The 17168-nt window shown below is 39.1% G+C and overlaps 8 protein-coding genes across 8 annotated transcripts; 1 reads left to right on the top strand and 7 right to left on the bottom strand. All coding sequences in view use genetic code 12, as the record gives it.

Annotated features, from left to right (window-relative positions):
• Nucleotides 1-202: 202 nt before the first annotated feature.
• DAL1 (allantoinase) lies at nt 203-2047 on the bottom strand (the record flags this gene model as incomplete). The annotated part of the gene is made up of 1 exon (XM_036810854.1): nt 203-2047. One exon carries the CDS (start codon nt 2045-2047, stop codon nt 203-205), a length of 1845 nt encoding a protein of 614 aa, XP_036667350.1.
• A 783-nt stretch (nt 2048-2830) lies between these two features.
• Nucleotides 2831-4108, bottom strand: ETR1 (Etr1p; the record flags this gene model as incomplete). The annotated part of the gene is made up of 1 exon (XM_036810853.1): nt 2831-4108. One exon carries the CDS (start codon nt 4106-4108, stop codon nt 2831-2833), a length of 1278 nt encoding a protein of 425 aa, XP_036667349.1.
• An 83-nt stretch (nt 4109-4191) lies between these two features.
• On the bottom strand, nt 4192-4872 carry CPAR2_504090 (uncharacterized protein; the record flags this gene model as incomplete). Its single annotated transcript, XM_036810852.1, has 1 exon — nt 4192-4872. The coding sequence occupies one exon, from the start codon at nt 4870-4872 to the stop codon at nt 4192-4194; it is 681 nt and encodes a 226-aa protein (XP_036667348.1).
• A 3910-nt stretch (nt 4873-8782) lies between these two features.
• On the top strand, nt 8783-10768 carry HGT19 (Hgt19p; the record flags this gene model as incomplete). The annotated part of the gene is made up of 1 exon (XM_036810851.1): nt 8783-10768. The coding sequence occupies one exon, from the start codon at nt 8783-8785 to the stop codon at nt 10766-10768; it is 1986 nt and encodes a 661-aa protein (XP_036667347.1).
• Nucleotides 10769-10913: 145 nt separating this feature from the next.
• Nucleotides 10914-12323, bottom strand: GLO3 (ADP-ribosylation factor GTPase-activating protein; the record flags this gene model as incomplete). The annotated part of the gene is made up of 1 exon (XM_036810850.1): nt 10914-12323. One exon carries the CDS (start codon nt 12321-12323, stop codon nt 10914-10916), a length of 1410 nt encoding a protein of 469 aa, XP_036667346.1.
• A 212-nt stretch (nt 12324-12535) lies between these two features.
• On the bottom strand, nt 12536-13816 carry TIM44 (protein translocase subunit; the record flags this gene model as incomplete). Its single annotated transcript, XM_036810849.1, has 1 exon — nt 12536-13816. One exon carries the CDS (start codon nt 13814-13816, stop codon nt 12536-12538), a length of 1281 nt encoding a protein of 426 aa, XP_036667345.1.
• Nucleotides 13817-14048: 232 nt separating this feature from the next.
• BNA4 (kynurenine 3-monooxygenase) lies at nt 14049-15431 on the bottom strand (the record flags this gene model as incomplete). The annotated part of the gene is made up of 1 exon (XM_036810848.1): nt 14049-15431. The coding sequence occupies one exon, from the start codon at nt 15429-15431 to the stop codon at nt 14049-14051; it is 1383 nt and encodes a 460-aa protein (XP_036667344.1).
• Nucleotides 15432-15567: 136 nt separating this feature from the next.
• On the bottom strand, nt 15568-17073 carry CPAR2_504040 (uncharacterized protein; the record flags this gene model as incomplete). The annotated part of the gene is made up of 1 exon (XM_036810847.1): nt 15568-17073. The coding sequence occupies one exon, from the start codon at nt 17071-17073 to the stop codon at nt 15568-15570; it is 1506 nt and encodes a 501-aa protein (XP_036667343.1).
• Nucleotides 17074-17168: the final 95 nt, after the last annotated feature.

The raw sequence follows: 17168 nt of genomic DNA, 5'->3' as shown, positions 1-17168 counted from the left end.
GAAAGATAAATTGATAATAAAAATAATGCTCTCAATTAGGAAAGAGCCGCACAAAGAGTTAAATTAAAACATTCGCCCACGTGGGCCCCAATGCTACCAAAGCCGCTTTCCTTTTTGCAACAACAACTTTTACGAATATTTAACGCCATCAACCCATTTTATATTCCCTATTTCTATATATATATATATATATAATTTCTCTCTACTTCCTTGGCTCCAAAATCAATTGACCCATGGGCACATTCGAGTGACCTTTACCAAATGCATAAACACAATGACCTCTAACCAACGTCTCTAATACTCTTCCTTGAAATTCCATTCCATCATAAGCAGTCAACTTGTTTTTGAAATAAACATCCTTATTCTCCACTGTAAAAATTGCATCAGTATCGAAAATGCAAAAATCAGCATCGTATCCAATTTTTAAAGCTCCTTTTCTGTCTTCCAATCCAACTTGTTTTGCCGTGTTTAAAGAACACCATTTATTGATTTCAACTAATGAAATTGGTGGATTCAACTTCTGGCCCTCAGTGTACAAGATTGGCAATCCAAATCCAACACTTGAAATACCTCCCCAAGCCTCAAAAAAATCACCCTTTTCCAACCCTTTCAAATCAGGGGTACATGGTGAATGGTCACTAACAACGGTGGTGATGATATCGTTACGTAATGCTTTCCATAACAATTTCCTATTGTCGTCGGTCCTAATTGGTGGACAACATTTGAAATGAGTTGAGCAACTACTAATCTTTTCTGCGCACAAGGACAAGTAATGGAAGCAAGTCTCGGCTGTTATTGGCAATCCTTTAGCCTTGGCTGCTCTGAGTAATGGCACAGCTTCATGTGTTGCCAAATGCACTATATGTAAAGGAACTGTTGGTTCCAATGTTGAACAGTTGATGATTTCAGCTATAGCTGTAGTTTCAAAATTGTCGGGTCTTGATGCCAAAAAGGAAGCATATGCAGTAGGGTCAACAGTGGCTAACGATGAATCCTTTTGTTTGGCCAACAACAATGGTGAGCTAACTTTCGTATCGTCTTCGATTAACCATGTGCTCTCTTCTTCTTCTAAATGACTTTGTTGTTTAACCTTCATTGCATTTTTACCATGGGTTGGATCAGCACCGGCCAAAACTGGAGTGCTTGCCAATTTCTTGGCCTGTTCATTCGACAAAACTGATTCATCTATTGAGCCTGCGTGGTTGTGAGGCAATTTACAAAGCTCATGCTCTTCCTTGTGTGTACCTGGATCATTACGTAAAAGCTTGACTACCGGTTGTGGTGCTCTATTGATGAACGAAGCAGACATTCCCAAATCAAAATCTGTATTCATCAACTCATCTTCTATGGCAACTGCATTGGCATTGGCATCGAAATTTGCTAACCCCTCGTCCTCGTCTCGTGACAGGTCCTCTTCATCCAGAATTTGGAAATCCACTCGGTGTTCTTGCGGTTGCATTTCAGCATGAAACATCAACAACGTCTTTTCATCTTTGACAATCTTCATTGCCTCGTGAATAATGCGTGGTGTAACAGCTGGGAATTCATCAACACCACTTTCAATCATAAATGCCTTGAAGCCCCTTACACCCATCCTAATCAATGGGACCAAGTCTTGCAAATTGGCAGGGATCAAACCACCCCAAAATCCGACATCAACCCAACATTGTTCTCTAGCGGCATTTATCTTTAAATTGAAATTGTACACGGTTGTAGTTGGAGGGATGGCATTCAAAGGCATATCAATGACAGTGGTGACCCCTCCAAATGCAGCTGCCCTGGTGCCTGTTGCAAAGCCTTCCCATTCGGTACGTCCTGGCTCGTTCAAGTGAACATGTGCATCAACCAAACCTGGCATAATTACTGCCGGCGACACATTTCGATAGTCTATTGGCAAAACTGCATACCTTTTTAGTATTGCATCATTGGGTGGTAATACTTTTTGTTCTATATGTAGGATTTTCCCTGTTTCTATGGTGAATATTATAGTAGCTGGTATAATTTGATCATCGATCAATACTCTTGTAGATGACAATGCTCTCGACATGGCTTATAGTTAAATTTGATGAAGAAAAAGGCGAGTTCAAAAAGGCCTGCAAGTTTTTGAAACAAACAACAACAATATCAATAATGATTAAAGTCCAATGCAAAGAACTGTAATGACTTTGATAACGCAACTTTATTATATCTGTAATCGACCGTATCACCCGATTTATCAACAAAAAAAGAAAAGTGTTTCACTGATAAGATAAGTTCTCGAATCACTGATAACAAGAAAAACAGGAAAAAGATAAAGAATGATGAACGAATGACTGAATATTATGGAAAACAAGTCTGCTTTTATCACACTTCTTAAACCCCCTTTTTTCTTTACCCCGGACAAAAAGAATGAAAGAAATTATCAAATGCACTTTTCGAATGGTATGGAAAATAGGAACAAAAATAGAAATATAGAAAATTTTTTCAATATGAAATTCGGAACTTGCCGAAAAATGCTACCTATAAAAACTGTTGCAAATTTGCGCGACACAAAAAGAAATTTCTACCGACAAAAAGTGTGCGTGATTTAATAGCCGCCGGACCGAAAAGGTATATAGTTTGGCATTATGCGCAACAGGGTGGAAACTCTATGGTTACCCACACGTTTGAAGAGGTAGTGAGGGGTAGGGAAAGACAGGAAGGGTATGTAAAAGCTATGGGTTGCTGTGTTCATGTGAACGAATGTACGTGCTACGAGAACCTCCGTGAGGCGCCTTAAACTACAAACTATTCCACTACAGAGCCATACAAGTCATCAACAGGTTTTGGTCAACTTTAATAAACCCCTCACTCATTTGTAAGTAATCAATTGCTTTCCCCCTTTCGAATCAACAATTCCCTTCTGGTACAATTTAGCCAAATCATCACCATCAAACTCAACATGTGTACTTGGAGAATCTTTCAATTGACCATTTTCATACCATTCAATAATTTGACCCAATGTCTTTAGCTTCAACTCTTGATTCTTTTTCAACAATTCCGTGACCCAGAATCCAGCACTGGTGAAATTTTTGAAAATGTACAATGACGTTGGTATAGTGACTGGTTGCATCGACATTCCTCCGTATGTCAACATTAACCCATTGTTGTTTAATTTCCTAGCAATACCAGCTGACGATTTGCCACCAACACAGTTTAAAGCTAACTTAACCTCGCCACCAGTTTCCTTAACCCATGACTTGACATGACCACCAAACTCCTTTGATGCATTGTCTTCTTCAGTGATAACTTGAGTAGCGCCTAGTTCCTGCAACTCTTTTTTAACCTCATCCAAATTGGGTCTGTCTCTAATTACTGAAATTGAATTAAAGTTTAATAATTTACCAACTTGCGATGCATATTTACCCACAGCAGAATTCCCACCATTTTGAATAAACCAGTCCTTTCCCGGGATCAATTTAACATAATGGGTCAACATGAGGTACGCTGTCAATGGATTGACTGAAATAGTAGCTGCTTGATTTATGCTCAATCCTCGTTTCTTGCCATTGGATTTCGATTGCTCTGGGTTGGGCAACTTGATAAAATCGGATGACGTGCCCAATGCGTGAGTTCTCCAAGTACCAAAATTCACTTGGCTTGGAATCACCCAATCTCCAACAGCAAAATCAGATACGCCATCGCCCACCTTCAACACTTGAAACACTCCCTCGTTACCACAAGGGGCAGCTGGTTTGTCGGTGCTGAAATCCAATGTCTTTTCTGGTTTTGATGGGTAAACGCCTTGAATTTGGTTAATATCAGATGGATTGATAGGAGATGCCAATGTCTTGACAACAATTTGATCTGGTTTTAAATTATCATCATCGATGGAGAATTTCTGGGTAAACAATACATTTGAAGGTTCCCCATGTTCCGAGTAAAGTACAGCTTGGGCAGTAATCATGTTTCTTTTGAAAATTGATGAAGTCAATGGAGCAATTGATCTCTTGATTGTAAACATGTCCGGTTCAACAGTGCCTGAATCAAAGTGTTCTACGTCTATATAGCAAGTGAAAATCGCTTCTAATGGACTAGCTTTTTTTTTGCCTTTCGCTACCAACGCCCGCGAAATCCGGTTCTTACACATTGTATACAATACCCGTTATGCCATACATATATTTACTAAATAAAAGCATATATAGAGACCGCGTCCGAATCACTTTCATAAACTCAATTCTTCTTTTCCTTTTCCTCCATCTCCTTCAACTTCTCTGACTCAGCCAATCTCTGTTGCTTTTGCAATTTTTTCAATTTGGTATTTTGATAAGTTCCCAAACAAAAGTAGACCAAGTTGAAAAATACCACCCACAATTCAGGTCTAATGAAATTTTGAGCCACCAACAAAGCAAAGAATGACGTTGTCAATGATGATTTCAAAACTGGCAAGTATCCCTTCTTTAACCCTGCCTTGACAATAAACAAAATCTTTCTCAACTCAGCAATGGGATTGCAACTAGTACGTTGGTAGTTATTAATAATGGAGATCCACGAGACAAAACACGCTGAAATGGTTGGCGTCACTGTCAGTAAACTAGTCAACAACTGCAAAATTTTTTGTTTCTTTGTCAACGGCGGTTTGTAGATCTTGTTAATAACAGCATACATGTTGTGACTTATTGGCGTCGCAATCAACGCCCCGTAGATGATCATCTTGAGCAATTTTGCACTGAAAACATGTTTCACCTTGATACCGCAAATCTTGGTCTCTTTGTACTCGTTGGTGATTATTGATGACACAGTTTCATTCAATCCGTTGAAAACACCAGAGGTGGCAGATTTGGTCAATAATGGGTATTGCATAAGATACGCGAGGTATTGCGCATTGAGCGATTGGAAGGTAACAGCGGCCATTATTCAATGAATACTCTCTCTTTCTTTCTGCTTTTGATCAGTTTGGGTGGGCAAAGTTGTGGTTACCTCGAAAATGACTTGTTGTTGTTGTTGTTGTTGTTGTTTGGGAAGTTGTTGAGAGGTGTATTTACTGGCGCCAAAAAAATTATTTTCTTTCCCTCCACATGTTTTTGTTCATCGTGGTCTCAAGAAAGAGCCCCTCTCTTTATGTCTTTTTTTATTTGGATTCGGATATCTCCACCTTTTGCAAAAATTATTTTTTCTTTTCTTGATGAAGAAGAGAGAGATCTCGATTTGAGAAGCGCGCGCGAAATAGAGTAGGATATATTTCCCCATTCGAGGGAGATAAGAACCCACTGAGCAAGAGCCCTCAAAAACCGTGTTTGAACCCAGGTTAAATGAACAACGACTACAGTCGAGATGAGCTGAGAGAGTAAGCTCTTGGATGGGGAACCTTCTATGTTCAAACATGGTGCACCAAAAAAAAAAAAGAGGTGATGCAAGGAGATGCAAAGGAATTATAACTCCGATCTGAGCTTTTTTTTAACTCCGTTCTTCAATATTACCCCTCAGCTTACAGAATAGCCTACAAAACGTTTTGTAAAGTGAAGTAAGTTGCAAATTTGTTGCAACACGGTTGTGTACATAAAAGCGTTTGAATCTTGGTATTGGTACACGTCAATTGATATAAACAAGTTGGCCAAAAGTGAGGAGGTGGTCAACTGAGACAGTTATAGTACGCTGGTGTCTTTTCTTGAGGTGTGGTGTTTCCTGGTATCAAGGGTTTCGAGAAAACTTCATTTTGGATAAAAATGTTTGCAAAACACTCTACTCACTATATTTTGGCACGTAAATTGAGATAAAAATCATGGTGCACAAGATAGTAAATGACATTACCACAACACTGGAGGGATAAGTTTTCATTATGTTAGTGGCAGTAGCATACATCCCCTAACTCTCAAGTGCAATTACTAAAGTTACGATTCTGAAACAAATTTTGGTATGGGGTACATTTCTTCGTCCGACATAAATCTCAAAAATGGAAAAATGTCAGTTTTAAGCAGCAATTCATCATATGCATTAACTAAACTAAACAAAACAATGACGTAAAATTAAAGTGGGGAAGGGGTGACGCAAGAAGATATTTTGCTCATAAATGTCGACACTGAGCATAAACATACTGATGTAGACTGAATACAACTTTTCTCCGAAACTATGACATTTGGTTTTATGGAAGGTTTTTCGTAAATTTCTTGAGCGCTACGACATTTCGGAGATTCAGATCTTTGTCGCTGGTGGGGATCTCGTCAATAAAAAAAAGCGATTTAAAACCCAATCCTTTTTTTCCGAAACAATAATTTTACAATACCATTGTGTGCAGCTTAAATTGAAGATGAGTTGGTACAAGTGTTAAAAGGTCTTGCTGCAATTGCATGAAAAGCACACTGTTGTTATAAGATTGATGGTCCCACTTGCACTCGTGAGGACGCTCAGTCCTTATCGCCAGCGAGCTTCTTATTCGCTTCTTAGAGGGATCGATTTTTAAAAAGAGACTCATAACCATCAGCCTATCTCTAAAAGATAAGGCTTTGATTATTTATGGTCATCGAAATTTAGCAAAAGAAAGACAAAGTAGCAAACAATACTATGAACGCTTGATTCCCTCAAAGACCAACATACAAAACCTCTTGTTGCGAAAAGGAATCAGATACGAGCCCAAAAAAAACAGACGCTTCATAAGCTCAACCTGATACTCCGAGACATTCAAAACCACCACTCTAGTGATGTTGTTCTAGGTCCCTCTCTGTTTTGCAAAAAGTTCTTTTTATAGAAACCTTTTGTGTCTGAGTAAACAAAAAGTATACACTTTCGTGTCTGATTTTAGTTTTGTGACTTCGGAAGAACACAACTTTTTTTTTTTCATTCGACGCTTGGAATATCCACAACTTGATTTACTTGATTAGAACCAGAGCCTAACGTAATTTCTCAATAACTGAAATTCGAATTTGAAGTCCGATTCAACCTTAATGGGTACAAGGGACATGAACAGTAGCTATACCCCGTGATCCCCCCTTCTACGCTTATCGATCTTGTAGTCATACAGATAAAAAAGATATGGCAATTAAGGCAAATAAATTCAAAACAATAGATTTATTGTCTCCTCCGCAAGCCGAGAAAAATAAACAAAAAAGCTCATTGGAAAGCGGATCTAATACGCGTTCAAGAAATCAATCATCACTTAGCGGAAGAACGTTGCTCTCCTGAACCTATTGTGGGTGTGTGTGGCACGAAATGCCATTACCAAGAATCTTTCCGTTTTTAGCGAGCTGTTATCCCATTATCAAGAAAATTTACCAAGAGATCTCTCTTCAGTTGTTGGGCTGTCAAACAAACTAGCCAAGGATTTGCACCAAGGGGAGTTTCGTGTTGTGTGGTGTTGTGTTCTTCCGCTTCCACCGCAGATACTCCGAAAGGTACTGTGTCAACCAAACAACAACAGCACAAAAACCCTTTCCAGAGAAGACCGAAAGCCTTTTTTTTTTCCTTTTTTTAAAGTTTTGTGAAGAACTTGCAAAAAAGAAGGATAGCGGGGAAAAAAAAAAGCCTGGAGTGAATATATGACCAATCCCGAAAAGATGAAACTCGGGCACTATTGTTGTTGGGTACGGCAATTGCTCGAGTAAACGTACGAATCTCATTCAATGAGTGTTTATTCCTATTAGTAATCCTATTTTGGCCCCCTCCCCTCTCTTTGATGCTCATACGACTCCTCATGTGAATCAGACACTAAACTTTTTGTAGCTGCACTTTATGTCTGACACAAAAAGGGAAACAAATGCAAAAGCAATAGCAATTTTAATTATGGAAGTGTAAAATTCAAGTGCTAAATTTCAACAAATACAAACAAAAAAAAAATATTGTCCACCTCGAACCAGAGTACAATAGTAAGGCATCATTCTTTCGTCCTCAACACGGAAGTCCGTGACACAACTACAAAGCGCTGCTTCCGTGCTCAAGACAAGAAAATTAGTAAAAAGGGTCATCGATCGTTATGAACCTGTATGTTCTTGTATGCTATATACATTTCTGCATATCGAATAAAACTCATCATTATGATGTAATAAGGTGATCCAGCCTTTTCCCTTCTGAATGTATCTATGTTGTTAACATATTTTGCCTTATTTGGTATATTTAACTTTGTTTTGGCATTTCGGCGTCTGGACATTCCGCGTTTGTAACTTGTGTCTGCATAAATTACACTGCTGCAAAAAAAGACGTACTGCATATAAAACATATTGTGCTTTTTGTTTTCCCGTTCACAACATTCTTCGAGGGACTCAAAAAGTAGTACAACGACGGAGCAATAGCATGAGGAGCTAATACGGTGTCCATTCTATGAGATGCCATACTCCTGGAGTAACAGCCAATGAACTCGTTTCAGTTACGAAGTATAGGGAAAAAATGCTCTATTATGATTTCCATTTTGTGTACCACTTGATTTTTTTTTTTTTTTAATTTTAGATACTCGCCCCAGCTTTCAATTCAAAACTTACACTAAAAGTCGGCTTTGCAGTACAATACTCCAAACCAATATAGGCCTTGCTTCACACAGGTTGCATTATGGTTTATGAAAACAATAGGAAAAAAGAGAACAACAGAAGATCCTCCTCACCCACGGCACTATATAACATCATGCAAATCCTCTCCAAGCTGACTCCACTGTACTCTACTCTGACTCCACTCCCCACAAGTCTATACTGTACCCTACATTTACTTAATCGTTAGAGCTACAATTTTCACCCCTTACATTGACTTAATCGATAGGACTCAGACTATTCTATTATTGCTGCCAATTTTTTTATTATTATTCTATTTTAGCAATCCAATATAAACTACCGTTACAAAAAAAATGGCTGGTGATAGTGATTCCGACATTAGTGGTGAAAAACCCATCACCAACTACTCCGACGTTAGCCAAAATGAAAAGCAGCAAAGACAACAACAGCAGCAGCACAATAATGGTGCTCTTTTCGAAACTTCAAACTCGTCCACTAGCGACTCGCTAAACCCACCACCAAAGGAACAATTCGAGGACTCGGAGTCATTGCAATCAGAAACTGAGCGTGCTGATGGTGAACACGGTAATATTTTGGCCCAATACACTGAAAAACAAGTTATGGCCATGGGAAGAAACTATGCTACAAAATTTAATTTGGATGCCGATTTGTTTGCACGTGCAGCAGCTTTAGCTAGAGCACCAAATGCATTCAACTCGATGCCATTTTTAACCGATGAAGAAAAATCAGGATTATATTTGGAGGCCACCAAGAAATGGCATATCCCCATGAAATTGGTTGCCGTTATTGCTGTAGGATCTATGGCTGCTGCTGTGCAAGGTATGGATGAATCAGTTGTTAATGGTGCCACTTTGTTTTACCCAAAGGCTTTTGGTGTTACTGAAATGAAGAATGCTGACTTGATTGAAGGTTTGGTCAACTCAGCTCCATACTTGTGTGCTTCTTGTATTGCCTGTTGGATGACTGATTTGTTCAATCGTCACTTGGGAAGAAAGTGGACCATTTTCTGGACTTGTGCCATTTCAGCAGCTACTTGTATTTGGCAAGGTTTTGTCAATAACTGGTGGCATTTGTTTATTGCGAGATTCTTTTTGGGATTTGGTATTGGTATAAAATCGGCAACTGTTCCATCATATGCTGCTGAATGTACACCGAAACATATTCGTGGTTCCTTGGTTATGTTGTGGCAATTTTTCACTGCGGTTGGTATTATGTTTGGTTATGTTACTACTTTGGCATTCTACTATGTTCCAAAAAAGAGCTTTGGAACTGGTTTGAACTGGAGATTAATGTTGGGAAGTGCTTGTATCCCAGCCATTATTGTTTTGTTTCAAGTGCCATTTGTACCTGAATCACCTCGTTGGTTGATGGGTCAAGACAGACATCACGATGCATTTGAAAGTTTGGAACAATTGAGATACGAACCAATCGCAGCTGCTAGAGATTGTTTCTACCAATACGTTTTGTTAAAAGAAGAAGGTTCTTACAAGATTCCAACTTGGAAAAGAATTATTGAAATGTTCACCATTAGAAGGAACAGGAATGGTGCAATTGCTGCTTGGATCGTCATGTTTATGCAACAATTTTGTGGTATCAACGTTATTGCTTACTACTCATCTTCCATTTTCATCGAAGCCAATTTGAGTGAAATCAAGGCCATGTTGGCATCATGGGGTTTTGGTATGATCAATTTCATTTTTGCAATTCCGGCATTCTTGACAATTGATAGATTTGGTAGAAGGAACTTGTTGCTTTTTGCATTCCCCCTTATGTGTGCATTTTTATTGGTTGCCGGTTTCGGATTCTTGATTCATGATAATAGGGGACAATTGGGAATGGTGACGACGGGTATTTATTTATTCTCGTGTGTTTATTCTTCCTCAGAAGGACCTGTTCCATTTACATACTCAGCAGAAGCTTTCCCATTGTATATTAGAGATTTGGGAATGTCATGGGCAACGGCAACATGTTGGTTCTGGAATTTTATCTTGGCATTCACCTGGCCACGTTTGAGGTCGGCATTTACGCCTACAGGTGCTTTTGGCTGGTATGCTGCTTGGAACGGTATCGGGTTCTTCCTTGTCTTGTGGTTCTTGCCTGAAACCAAAGGATTGACATTGGAAGAGTTGGACGATGTTTTCGCTGTGCCAATGTATACCCATGCCGTTTACAGAACCAGAACTTTCCTCAGAGGTATACAAATTCACGTGTTGCGTCGCAAGAATGTTCCTGAAATTCCACCAATTTATAACCATCAAAGAATGGCTGTTACAAACGAAGAGTGGAACGACAAGGCAGAAGTTTCTCACGTCGAGTAATGAACCAACGAGCTCTTCTTGTTTTTTATTCAATTCTATTTTGTTTAGGGTCAGTAAATTTTTAATGTTTTTTAGAGTATTGAGATAAATGCACTGTAGTTTAAGTTAAAAATCCTTTATCTAACACCTACATCGTTCAACTTATTTACCTTAGGAAATCTCTCAAATAAGATCCTAGTTTTGTTGCTCCGTCTTCCAACGCGTCCTTCAACACCTCCATATCCTCATTGGCATTGCCTGAGAATCTTGAAGCAAATTCACGTGCACTTGCTTCCAAGTCACCCAAGTTGAGTCCACCTTGTGATCCGCCACGGCCTCTGCCACCAGCTGAGCCCTGACCCTCCTCTTCTTCACCAAAATAAGACGAAGAGGAGATGGATTGAGCACCATTGAAAGATTGTAGTTTGGCCCTGGCTTCATTTGTAGCATTTTCATCGAATCGTGGTCCCCTTCCGAAGAACTCATCCGATGAAATACCCTTTTGAGTTCCAAACTTGTTCGAAACCTCTCCTGTATACTTTACATCCTTATATTTTTTAGCTGGACCATTGCTAACAACATTGTCACCTTGAACCATCCCGAATCCTAATTTTTGAAATTGTTGGGTGGTTTCTTGAATTGGTGTAGGAGCCAACTTCTCACTCTTTGCATCCAGCTTCAACGACAATGAACTCGATGGCTTTTTCTCCAATGGCGTAGTTGAAACAGGAGTTGTAGTAGTCTCTTCTGGCGAGTAACCCAACTTCTTACGCTCCTCCTCTTCCTCACGCGCCTTTCTTTCAATCTCATCAAAATCGATAACTTCATCATTTTTGTTGATTCTCTTGGCTGCCAATCTCGATTTTCTTGGTCCGTTCCCTTTTGAGGATAGAATAGATGCTTTAGCGGTGTTGTTGTTATTCTTCAATCGAGATGACGTGGTGGCTTTGGCTGCAGTTGGGGTTGGTGTGCTAGTTCTTGACGCTGGTTTCTTTTTCAGCAAATCATCAGTTGATCCACTTGGTGTACCACTTAGTGACCCCAATGGAGATGGCGTAGCAGCAACTGGTTTGGTCCAATTTGAAAAGAAGTCGTCAGTACTATCATTTGACGAAACATTGGTCAGCGATGATGCATCAGCTAAATCATCCAAAGTGACAACATCTGGATGTTTGATTGCATCAGCGTTAGCCTTTTGTTTCAACTTTTCCTTATATTTGTTAGCAGCAGGTGAAGAATATTTTGCCGTAGCATCGACACTTTGTTTATTATTGACAAATTGAGAGCCACCATTCTTGATAAAAAAATCCTTGGCTGGTTGGTTACCTCCAAATTTGAAATTTCTCAATTGCATACGCTGCCAGCTATCCAAGTTGGAAGATCTGACGAATGAAACGTGCACCCCCAAGTTACGGTGGACTGATGAACATTGTAAACATAAGAATATACCAAAAGGAACTGACGTCCAAGTAGGATTCTTGTTAGAACAATCAAAACAAATCTGATTAGCAGGGTCTTTTCTCAACTTGTCAAAGACAAGAGCAACTTCTTCTTTACTAGCTATTGCGTCTGACATGGCGTAGGCTCTATTGATGGACAAAAAGTTGCGTTCGTAACCAAATCAACACAACACAACACAACATTTTTTATTTCAATTTTTTTTTTTTTTTTCGTTGCGAGTTTTGGTATGTCGTGTCCATACTAATACGTTCCTTTGTTCTCTAGTAAACATTATTAATGAACATTCTTACTTACAAAAATGGCTATATATACAAACTCCCTGGGCCCCTAATGGAAAGGTCTTGAACCACCACGGGCAAACTCAACAATCTTCCATCCCTCGGTTGTCTTGTTATCAAATTCCTCTGGAATTCTTGTCAAAACCATGGCATAGGTGCTCAATTGAATTTGGTCTTCAGTACCAGCAGCAATTTCTCCAGTCTTGGCTTTCCTATACAAATGAATCTCTTGTGCTCTACAACTGACAACAACGACCGGAATGTCATTAGGTTGCAAGCTTTTGCAAGTGACAATATCAACACCTCTAATATCCAAGATTCTGCTGTCTGAAAACAAACCTTGTTGGGTAAACTGTTTGTTGTTAGCTTCCCACACATTGTATGGAGCTTCACTGAACCATTCTTTCAAGACTTTTGCGTCGTTTTTGATATAAGCATCAACAACTTCTGGAACAATATAATCGTTTAATGTCTTTTGGAAATCAGTCAACTTGAATGATGGGTCCATATACTTCAATTGTCTAATAGTTTTGGCTTGTTCGGTCTCTGCAAAAAAACCAGTAATCTTTTCAATAATAGTACGTATTAGACTGATTAACCCATTCTCTGACTCGTCCCATTTTTCTTTGAGAATAACAATAGCTTTACCAATGGGCGACTTTTGCTTGAAAGATTCCCATTTCTCACTAGTAGACGGTCCTGATGACTTTATTTCTGTTGCAATCAATTCGCCTCCAGCTTCTTCATTCTCCTTAACGGGACCCTTGAAACCTTCTTTTAATTTTCTAGCCAATTCCTTCTCCCTCAACGCTTGTCTTTGTTCTTTGGTTAAGAATCCACCGTACATGTTTGAAGATCCATCATCAATCACCTCAGAAACGTCTTGATATATTTTGGTCTTTCTGACTGGTTCAAAAGCTTTATCTGCAACATCTGCACTAACTTTGACGGTGGTTCTCACACCTTTCCCCACTGGTGACTCCCATGCTTTATAAGCAGCGCCACCCACCACATCAGCTGTCTTTTTAACTGCCTTGCCTGCCGCACTTCTACCCTTTTGTGCTCTAGCGTATGCTTCTTTGGCTCTTTTGAATGCTTCCGATTCAGCCATCCGCCCAGACTCATCTTGCAAAGCTTTTATATTCTCTTTCAACTCGGACGATTTTTTAACTTCCTGTTTGAATGTGTCAAAGAATACCTTTAATGGGGAGTTTGATGATGGTGGTTTGTCATCGAAGTTGACATTTGATACATGGAATCCACGTATCGTGGTAGCTAATGGTATCCTAGTGGTAAGGCTTTGTTGATTCCTGATTGCTGTTCTGAGCATATTGGTAGTTTTCCAGAGGTGGTGTTTTTCCAGCGGATGTTACACTTCTCCACAGTTGTCTATTTACAAGTGAGATGGGTATGATTACTGTAGGCGAAATCGGGGTGAAATTTTTTGACATTTCTTTTTTTTTTTTTTTTTTTTGGTTTTTTCACATCAATTTTTTTTCATTGTCATCACTACAGAGAACGAATAAATATACAAGAAAGGGGATGGTATATTTTGCTATACACTAGCGTGATCTCCATTTATCGTAAACTTTTGCTCCTTGAACAGCACCGTATACCAAAAGGGAGCTTATTATACCCATTTGGAAATTATTCAAAATCCTCGATTGTCGTACTTCAATTGCAACTGCTTTGGAGTATGGAATGTCATCTCGGAACGAAATCATTGTATACAAAGGCTGCCACTTATTTTTAAACCAAGATCCCAATGTGTAATCTAACTTCTTTTTGGTCAAATACCAGATATTTGTCACTTTTGATGACATTTCGTAGTAGTTATCCAACGCCAACTTACATATAGCATCTAAATCATCTTTTCTTTGGGGCGAATACGCTAAAAAAGCCTTTTCAATGGCTCCCTCGTTTGCTTCAATCAATTCCATCAATATTCTCACATCTTCAAATCCACAATTCATTCCTTGTCCATAGAAAGGTACCATCGAATGAGCAGCATCTCCAATGATTAAAGCTTTTCCAAGAGGACTATTGTAAGGATAAGCACTAATTTGCATAAGCGACCCTCTTGGGTTGTTGTCAAAAGCACTAACCAATGCGTCTTGCCCAATAAGCTTATACGCATCAGGGAAATTCTCCTTGAAAAATTGAGTAAACTCATTGCTTGAATTGATCGATTCAATAACAGACCAGGGACTAAAAAATGTAGACGTAAATGATCCATCCTCATTTGCCAATGCAATCAACATAAAATCATGGCGTGGCCAAATATGCAAGTGATTAGCATCAATTGCAAACTTCTTCTTTGGATCAGGAGGGATATACAACTCCATATATTGCATGTCAATGTATTTCTGTGAAAAATCCATCCTCATGCCCTTTTGCATTTGATGTCTAAAGTGCGAATGTGCACCGTCAGCACCAATGATATAATCAAACGTAAATTTCACATTTCCATTCTTTGTGGAAAACTCCATGGTCGGCGTAGTATCCACATTACTCAATTTAACCAACTTATGCTCAAAGCAGACTTTAACACCACTTTGGCCCAACTCTTGCAACAATAAATCATTAAGATAAGACCTATCGATTGAATTAATGCACTCACCATTTAATCCATACAACTGCGACTCTTGCTTCAATCCAGTCTTGTCATGTATCATTCTCCCCTTCATGGGAATAACATGTTTAAGGATTTTGTCCGACAATGCTTTATCAACCTCTTCGATGGCTCGAATACCCCGACTACTCACAGCAAGGTTAATGGATCGTAAGTTTCGCTTTGATCGATCAATATTTGTTGGATCAGAACGTAAATCAAAAAGGCAAACATCATAACCCTTTCGTGAGAAAGCTAAAGCTGCTAGGCACCCCACCAAGCCTGCGCCAACAATGCCAATTGAAGTTCTATCGCTAGGTCTTTGATCAGTCATGGTTTTGAATATTCAATGGTATGACACATATAAAAAAAAAAGGAACGAAGAAAAAAAGATAAAGCCAAAGATACAAACTCCGCGCTAATTCCGTAACAATTTTAAAAAAACACCTGGCATTCTAGTAATAAACTACTTACTGATTATTTACCATTGCCTTTGCTATCTTATGCTTCTTTTCCTCGATCGACTTTTTCAAAGCTTCTAGTTGTTGCTGTAGCTCCACATTTCTTTGCGAAAACTCTTCATTAGCCTTGATAGTGTTGGCCAAATTTTCTTTCATTGTGAGATGCTCATACCTTTTCTGTAAACGCTCCTTCTCTTCAAGCAACGCTTTGCGTTTGACTTCAGCTTCGGTCAAGTCAATATTGTACTCTTCACTTTGTTGTGAAATTTCAGTATGGGTTGATTGAAGTTGTTCAATTTGGACTTTCATGTTGTTGATTTTCAACAACAAGTCATCATGAACTTCAGACAAGTTTCTCAATTCATTCTTGTTATTACTGAGGGAGTTTGCTTCCATTAAATAGTATTCATTTTCATAGGTTATCAATGGAGGTTGTAATTGCAACACTTTTTGAAGGTCCAAATTGAAATCCGAAAAAAAATCTTTCGATTCAAGAAAGGTTAGTAGGTCGTCTCCAGATAAAGGTGCAAGCTTTGCATCACTTTGAAGGAAAGCCCATGATATCAATCGCAATAAAAAGTCAAATCCTTCAAACACAAACAAATCTAAAATCTTCAAACTAACCTCTAGATCAAACTTTCCGAAAAATAACTCTGGAATAAGTCTCTTGTAATAACCCGACAAGTTAATACCTTGACTTGCTACATGCTTGAAACTTTCCAGTTTATCCTCCAATGATCGATTGATCTTGTAGATAAACTCTTCCAGTTTGACCAATGAATAAAGCTTATAAAGCTTGATCAAAACAAACAACCTTCTCTCCTCCGAAAGTCCAGGAATTGTTGTCAATAACTCTGCAAGACTCACCAAATACCTTTCGAGCGTGGCAACGTTTGCACTGCGAGCATTTAGTTCCGGTTCTTCCACGAGGAGGAGGATTACCAGCACTAGCTCAACTACCTCCTGCTTGTCGCTGTGCTTCAGGATACCATTGTTGAATTTACTGCTTCGTTTGAGCAACTCCGCAAATGACACATCCTGGTTCCATTTGTATCTCACTTGTAGCGTTTTCAAATATACTATGGATCTATAATCCGAGGGAATCCCCTTCAATATTTCTGTCTCCAACTTGTCAACTTCGCGTCGTCTAATCCATTGGTTGCTGTAGTCCCAAATAATTTCGTTCCAAAATTGAACTGAATCCTGGTCATTCAAAGTTTCATCCAAGTCGGGTATCACTAAATGCTGATGAAATGAGGAATCATTGACTAGCCCAGTAAAAGTTTCATTCATCCCTGGCAGATTGAAAATCTCCAGTTGTCTAACGGCTGATATAAATGACAACGAATCATCAGCTTGGATTCGAATGCTTGCATTCTCAAGGTTCTTGTTGTCCAGGTGCGGAACTGGTGGAACTTCTTTTTCTTGTTGACTGTTGGAGGTGTTTCTGTGCTCTGGGGGAGATCCCAAATGAGGTCGTGGTGGAAGTGGAGGAGAAGTAGGTTCAGCCAGCATTGATGTACTTTAAAAGAAAGGGGGGGTGTACAAATTGTATCGACTAGAATCTACGTGTGTAGCACTTCAACTGATCTGTTTTTATTTCCGAAAGA

The sequence above is a fragment of the Candida parapsilosis genome, contig 006139, assembly GCF_000182765.1.
Source record: "Candida parapsilosis strain CDC317 annotated contig 006139".
Lineage (NCBI taxonomy): Eukaryota > Fungi > Ascomycota > Pichiomycetes > Serinales > Debaryomycetaceae > Lodderomyces > Lodderomyces parapsilosis.
The sequence above is the reverse complement of the archived record's forward strand: the minus strand, read 5'-3'. Positions and strand labels throughout refer to the sequence as shown.